We start from the raw sequence: 8,024 nt of genomic DNA on the forward strand, positions 1-8,024 counted from the left end.
TGATAGAGTTCTAGATAGAAGGATTTAGGGTCCTTGAATCATGCATGGTATGGGGGTTGTTCACCAGCCACTTGCAATGTAGTGTATTTGAGTGAGAATAAACTTTCGCTCTGTTTACTGAGATTTTTATAAATCTCTGCATTTTTGCTACAGGTATGAGTCTATTGACTAATATGTAAGTCTAACAGGGAAGGAAGAGTTGGATAGGAACAACTGTTGGTGATCATAAAGACAGAAGGAAACCACAGGAATGAAGTAAAAAACGATGCAGAGCCCTCAGGTTGGTTATCAGTTTATTTGGCAGAGACTTGAGCCTTCCCAGGATAGAGGAATCAAGGGGAGAATGGAAGTATCTTCAGCCAGGCAAGTGAATAGTCCAACAGGGATCCAGGGAGCACTCTTCTTAGACTACACAGTCATCCTCTAACCCACACTAGTGGTGTGCTAGCTAGAACCTAGGGGTTTAACATGGATTTAAAGGGTTCTCTGGAAGAGACAAGTCAAGTGGTTAAAATCAGGGATCTCTGAGGACATCCATTCCCAAACTTAATAGCACCCCAACCCCTGTCAATGGGAAGAGAAATTCTTGTAAGATCAGGTGTTACCCATTTTAAGCAATTTTCCCCCAAGAGATTTGCCAATTGGGCAGATAGGTAGAGATGGGGTCTCTTTGGGCCTGCCTGGGCCAAGGTGCCAAAGGAGATACCAGACCAAGGAGACAACAGCCTTGGACAAAGGAGGGATGAACAAACTGATGGGTGACCCTTTGGGGGAACTGAGTGAAAATGAAGGAAGAAAAGTGGAGCCCCCACATTGGTGTCTTGGGTTTTTTGCCTTGAATGGCAGCTAGGTGTGGAGATAAGAAGACATTGCCTTATGCTCCCTGTCTCTTTGACCAGGATTTGGGTATATCTATTCCATGTCACCGCTTCAGAATGAGGGTGACCAGCAGTAAGGAAGTATGTTCATGTGCGACCTTCCCAATCGAGCCAACTCACCTATTGTCCAAGCAAATGTTTCCACAGAAGGTCCAACAGCATGTATGATTGAGAGATAAACACTCCAGTAATTTAGTGCACCTCTTCGCACAATACTTTAATGGAGGCTGTACCCAGCACTGCTCAGTGACTGTTCTTCCAACTGGAACTGAGATGGTAGATGGTAGACGATGGTAGGTGGTAGAGCCATCCAACCACGACTTAGAAAAGAAACCCTTCTCAAGCTTAACAATCCCTGAGCTCTGAAACCTGAGCTCAAAGTCACAAACAAAACATTTGTCTGCATTTTAAGGAAATCTTTTCCTTGAATTCTAGCTGTCTTTTCACAGGAAACTGTTCTTACATCGCATGTCTTCCCTCTTTCCACATGTCCCCACAGAATTGCAGGCCTTTGGGTCCTCCCAACCTCCCTGAAGATAGGGCCCAGGGACAACCTCGCCATCTATGACACCGCCCCACCAAGTCTATTCTCACTGGACTTGGGATTTCAGGGATGGCAATATTGTCTGGCTCCACTTTCTATAACCAATTTACAGAATGGAAAACTGAGCTGGGGGAGAATGGGTACCTATTTTTCCTCTTGTCTGCTTGCTTCCATGCTCATACCACTAAGCACTCAGCCTCTCTCCAAATTCTATCTCTTTTACTGGCCCACAACCCTCTCTTCATTATCTCAGTTTTATCATCTGATCCCAAACTTTGACTCCTAAGGATTCCTTTTTTTATTATTATTGTGTTATGTTAGTCACCATACAGTACATCATTAGTTTTTGATGTAGTGTTCTATGATTCATTGTTTGCATATAAAACCCAATTCTCCATGCAGTCTGTGCCCCTCTTAATGCCACCACCAGGTTCATCCGTCCCCCTACCTACTCCCTTCTAAAACCCTCTGTTTGTTTCCTGGAGACCACACTCTCTCATGGTTCATCTCCCACTCCAATTTCTCCCCCTTCATTTTTCCCTTCTCCTAAGGTTCTCCATGTTTTCTTAATGTTCCACAAATAAGTGAAACCATATGATAATCTACTTTTTCTGTTTGACTTATTTCACTTAGCATAATCTCCTCCAGTCCCATCCAAGTTGATGCCCTTTTTTGTCTTTTCCATTTTTTTGTATTCTAAAAGAGTCTTCCCTTCCAAGTAAATAATATTTCTCTTTTGGTATTCATCAAAAGCACAGAGATTTGAAAATATGGGCTCAGAGGAAAGCTCTGGATTGGTGTTTCCCCTGCCGAAGGTAGTCTAACATTAGAAAATATCACTTCTTGCTAGTTTATGGGATGGACTTATAGACTAAACTATGTTCTCTTTCCATATACCCATTATCACTTTCAGCTCAGACTGGAAAGGCACCACATTGGGAACATCCTACCTAAATCTTTTTTGGATGTCTCTGTTTTAAGGAGGGTTGGGATCCAGGAAAGGTGGTCCCAGTATCACTTACACCAGAAATCCCAGGCCTGGGTGGACCCCCTCCTCCTGTGTCATACCACCTACAAAAAGTCTTGTTCTTGAGGCCTCCCAGCACAGGCAGAAGCATCACAACCCTATAGATGAGCATGATAAGTAAGAGAACCCAGGGCTTCATAGTCATCTCTCTGTGTGTTTGGGTTGAACTTTGTCGGAAGATAGGTCTTCTCCAAATGCCACTAGAGGTAGAACAGAAATTAAGGAGGCTAGCATCAGAAAGAGAGAGAAAGTGCTTGTGAATATTGGATTATTCTTTCTCCTACTTCTTTTCACCCCCTGGCACCTAACAACATATCAAGTTAGCCATTGTCTTCCCCAAGCTATTTCCCCATCTCAAATTACATGCCACTTCCTTTGCAAAATTATTTCTTTTGAAAATGCATTTTTTTTCTTTTTTTTTAATTTCTTTTCAGTGTGTCCAGAATTCATTGTTTATGTACCACATCCCAAAAAAGCAATAAATTTTTAGCTTTTATAATTTGTCAAAAACAACAGCAAAAAAAGCTAGAAGGAAGTAGATAAGTGTTAGGAATTCCACCCCCCGCCCTGGGATAACCAATGTATGTATGTCCCTTTTTGTTGTACTCATATTTATGACTTGGACTAATAGAATACATCAAGTGTCCTGATTTGTTTACTTAAGAATGTATGTAATAGGATAATATAATGGAAGTGTTAATCCAGACCCTAGGTCTGAGTACCAAAGTGATTCCAGAGAGAGTTACGTGAGATAGGTTACTACATAGGACTTGAGAAAGTTGATGGTCAAGAACTGGTCAGGGGACTCTTAAACCTTTCATCTAAAAAGATGATCCAAAGTTGAAGGAGTGGTAGACAGGGTTTTGAAGATTTCATAGGTAAAAAGATGTTCTCGGGGAAGTGGGGAAGTTGTATTTTCTTTTCAAGTTGACAGAAAAGACTTTGTATGTTCTACTTATAGAGCTTACTGTGTGTGTGTCTCTCAGGGATCCCGTGGACCTGAGTCATAATTGAAGGGTAATAAATCTGGCTAAAGTGGCCTTTAATACCAAAAAAGTGAGCTGCAGTTGGGGCACATCTGAATTGTAAATGGCCAGATGCCATTTTATGTCTGCAATGAACTCTTGGTCTCCCATAAAGGAGTGCAATATGCATAAAGCCAGCTTATGATAGCATGTACTATGTGAGAACTGTCTTACTCCCTCTTACTGGTTCTTTATGCCTCTACTACCTAGGAGACAGAAACTTTTTACAGCAGATGGGGGTGAAGGAACAGAATCATGAAGAGCCCAAGTTGGAGATACTGACCACATCAACTACAACTAGAGCTTCTAAGAGAAGGGAGAGTCCACAGTTCTGAACAATGTGTGGAGTTATGGCTAATCACATGGACCTACACTTTAATTATTATTTTTTATTTATTTTTATTTTTTTATTATATTATGCTAGACACCATACAGTACTTCATTAGGATTTTTTATTAATTTCTTTTCAGCGTAACAGAATTCATTGTTTATGCACCACACCCAGTGCTCCATGCAATGCGTGCCCTCCATAATACCCACCACCTGGCTCCCCCAACCTCCCACCCCCCGCCCCTTCAAAACCCTCAGATTGTTTTTCGGAGTCCATAGTCTCTCATGGTTTATCTCCCCTTCCAATTTCCCTCATCTCCCTTCTCCTCTCCATCTCTCTATGTCCTCCTTGTTATTTGTTATGCTCCACAAATAAGTGAAACCATATGATAATTGACTCTCTCTCTGCTTGACTTATTTCACTCAGCATAATCTCTTCTAGTCCTGTCCATGTTGATACAAAAGTTGGGTATTCATTCTTTCTGATGGATGCATAATACTCCATATACATCATTAGTTTTTGATGTAGTGCTCAATGATTCATTGTTTGTGTATAACACCAAGTGCTCCATGCAATATGTGCCCTCCTTAATACCCATCACCAGGCTGACCCATCCCTACCCACCTCCCCTCTAAAACCCTCAGTTTGTTTCCTGGAGTCCATAGTCTCTCATGGTTCATCTCCCCCTCCAATTTCCCCTCCTTCATTTTTCCCTTCCTTCTCCTAATTTCCTCCATGCACATTTAATTATTAAATTGAGTTGTTTTGTGACTGGAGTCACACAAAATTTGGGGACTTACCTAAGTTTTCCTGATGAGGTAAGGAAACAACTAGCCCATCTAAATAAAGTATACAGGTAGGAGAGACAAAGTAATAGGATCACACAATACAAATCATGCCAACAATTCAACTACCAACACCACAATCATCCCCCCCCATATCATGAAGACTCAAATATTTCCAATTTCTTTTTGTTATAAAAATGTCCTGGGGCACCTGGGTAGCTCAGGGAGTTAAAGCCTTGCCTTCGGCTCAGGTCATGATCCCAGAGTCCTGGGATCGAGCCTCACATCAGGCTCTCTGCTCAGCGGGGAGCCTGCTTCCCCCCCTCTCTCTGCCTGCCTCTCTGCCTGCTTGTGATCTCTGTCTGTCAAATAAATAAATAAAAACTTTTAGATTCTCTCTCCGCCTGTCACTCTGAAAAAAAAAATGTCCTGATGAACCTCTTTATAACTATATCTTTGGCACACGCCTTATTACTTGTATGTATGAGTTAATAGAGAAAGATTGCTGAGCAAAAGATGTTGTCTATTTTAGGCTTTGGAAAACATCTGCCACATTTTCTGACTAAGGGTTAGGTTATACTTCCACCAACAGGATATCAGATGTGTGTTACCACACATCCCGTTCTACTCAAGGCAATCGATACAAAGGAAAATCTGCTACCACACTGTTTGCTCTCCAGTATTTCAGTGAGGAATGACCATATGCATCAGGGTCAAATTGCCTTGAACTAGAACCCCAACATCCACTCCCCCCAACTTTAAGCTGTGGAAACTGGGCTGATCACCTAATTCCTGGAGCCTCAGCTTCCTCATCTCTATTTCTGTATCATAGAAATAATATCCATATTCATCTCATTAGGTTACTAGGATCAAATAATCTAATACATATGAAACAATCAGCATAGGACCCAGAACATAGTATATACTCAATAAATGCTAGCTTTTAGTATTAAGCTCAGAATTTCCTCTTGTCTAGATGTTGGAAAAATATTTTCATTTAATTCATTTAGTTTTTTTCTTTTACACTTTACATTTCAATTTGTTGAGAATTTAACCTGTGTGAGTAGAGGGGGAGTTCATTCATTCAATAAATATCTATTGGGAGGCGCCTGGGTGGCTCAGTGGGTTAAAGCCTCTGCTTTTGGCTGGGGTCATGATCCCGGGGTCCTAGGATCCAGCCCCGCATTGGGCTCTCTGCTCAGCGGGGAGCCTGCTTCCTCCTCCTCCTCTCTCTCTCTCTCTGCCTACCTGTGATCTCTGTCAAATAAAGTAAATAAAATCTTTTTTAAAAAATAAATAAATATCTATTAGGGACTGCCTGAGTAGCAAAATTGGTTAAGTGTCTGGCTTTTGATTTTGCCTCAGGTGATGATCTCTGGGATCCAGACCCAGGTCGGGCTCTGTGCTGGACATGGAAACTACTTGAGATTCTCTCTCTCCCTCTACTCCTACCCCGCCCTCCTGCACATGCATGAGTTCTGTCTATCTATCTCTATCTCAAAACAAATAAATATCTATTAAGTGTCTAATTACAAGTTCTAGGTACTGGAATAGAGTGGTGAACAAAACAGGCAAAAATCCTTAAATTCATAGAGCTGACATTCTAATTAAACAATATAATAGGGAAGGACAAAGATGGTAGTAATTGTTAAGGAGAAAACAATGAAGCAGAAGAGGATCTACCCTGCTGACAACCGGCAGCTGAGGGCTGGGGAAGATGGGGCAAGGAGGAAGGAAACTTAATTACCACTCAAAATTCTCAGAGCTTTCCCATCTGCAGCCCTTATCTGCTTCTTCACCATCCTGAAACCAAAGAGGACGGAAAATTAAAAAGCCCAAGGAAAGAGTAAGATTCCAATGTTATAAATTATGTGGTCACAAGACAGTGACTGTCCTTCTCCATGGAAGTCTTTATATTTCTTCAGACATTTTCCACAAAGCAGAAGTGCCTCCCCTGCACTGTCCAATATGATAGCCACTACCCACATGTGATGATTTTGATTAAATTTAAAATTGAGCTTCTAGTCATTTCAAGCATTCCACAGCCACATGTGGTTAGAGGCTATTATTTTTTTTATTAGTATTTTATTTATTTATTGACAGAGGTGGTGGTGGCAGAGCGGGGAGAGAAGCAGACTCCCCACTGAGCAAGGAATCCCATATGGGGCTCAACCCCAGGACCCTGAGATCATGACCTGAGCCAAAGGCAGATGTTAAACCTACTGAACCACCCAGGCACCCCACTAGTGGCTGTTATATTAGACAGCTCAGACATACAACATTTCCATCACCCCTGAAAGTTCTAGAGAACAGCTATGCTCTAGAAGAATCAACCAAAATTCCTCTGCTCAAAAATAATTGTCCTGCTAGAGATCATTTAAAAGGGGAAAAATTCTTCAAAGGGGAATTTGCAAATGTGTTCTCTTTTCAGAAGAAGTGGTATTTAGAAGCTAGAAAAATGCAAGCTTTAATCATGTGGATCTTTGACACATTGACTTTGAGCAGGCTATAGGAGACCTGAGGAGAAGAAGATTTGGAGAGAAAGCAAAGGAGGAGATAAGCCTTTAGAATGTAAAAGATCAGATGGTGGGGGGGGCTTCCATCTTAGATTCTTACCTCTGTTATCCAACTTTCTCCATTCAGAGCTCAAGTCCCTGCCAGCAGGCCTCAGCATGGCTCTTGAAGGAAAAGTGTCAAGTGAAGGTATTGAGATTTCATTTACCATTGGGTAATGTTTAGTAAGAATACAACCTAACTGGTGAAGCTTCAGGCCAAAGGCAATCTACCTCTGAGCATGGTAGATTGCCAGAAATCCTAAAAATCATTCACATAGTTTGCCCCAGAAAACCACTTTGAGGTGGCAGGATACCCAGTTCTTGAGCTGGATCAGAGTGTTCTTATAATCCTCTGAAGGCAGCAATGCATAGAAACACAGAGGAGCAAAGCAGATGCTCTGTCATCCGCTTATAGGTGGGGATGCGAAGTAGGAGGTAGATGGGTGAAGGTGAGAATGCACTGGGGTGGGCTGGATTTCTGGACAGTGTCTTTACACAAAGAAGGAGGAAGACTGGTGCACACTGACAGAAACACAGTAAATCCAAAGCCATGGGTTCCATGAAGCTTTTATTTATATCTAAAAATATCATCCCAGAGCAATCTATATGTTCAACACCATCCCTTTCAAAATACCAATGGCATTTTGCAAAGTGCTGGAAGAAACAATCCTAAAATTTGTATAGAACCAGAAAACACTCCAAATCACCAAGGAAATGTTAAAAAAGAAAAAATAAGCTGGGGACATCATGTTGCCTGATTTCAAGCTATATTACTATGCTGTGATCACCAAGACCACATGGTACTGGCACAAAACAGACACATAGATCAATGGAACAGAATAGAAGGCCCGGATATGGACCTTCAACTCTATGGTCAAC

General features: G+C 41.6%; 1 protein-coding gene across 1 annotated transcript; it reads right to left on the minus strand.

Moving 5' to 3' along the window:
* Positions 1 to 455: 455 nt before the first annotated feature.
* On the minus strand, positions 456 to 2,588 carry WFDC9 (WAP four-disulfide core domain 9). Its single transcript, XM_045980655.1, has 3 exons — positions 2,498 to 2,588; positions 999 to 1,146; positions 456 to 486 (listed from the first exon to the last, which is right to left on the minus strand). Exons 1-3 carry the CDS (start codon positions 2,586 to 2,588, stop codon positions 456 to 458), a joined length of 270 nt encoding a protein of 89 aa, XP_045836611.1.
* Between the last annotated feature and the right edge of the window lie 5,436 nt (positions 2,589 to 8,024).

The sequence above is a fragment of the Meles meles genome, chromosome 16 (assembly GCF_922984935.1).
Source record: "Meles meles chromosome 16, mMelMel3.1 paternal haplotype, whole genome shotgun sequence".
NCBI classification, from domain to species: domain Eukaryota; kingdom Metazoa; phylum Chordata; class Mammalia; order Carnivora; family Mustelidae; genus Meles; species Meles meles.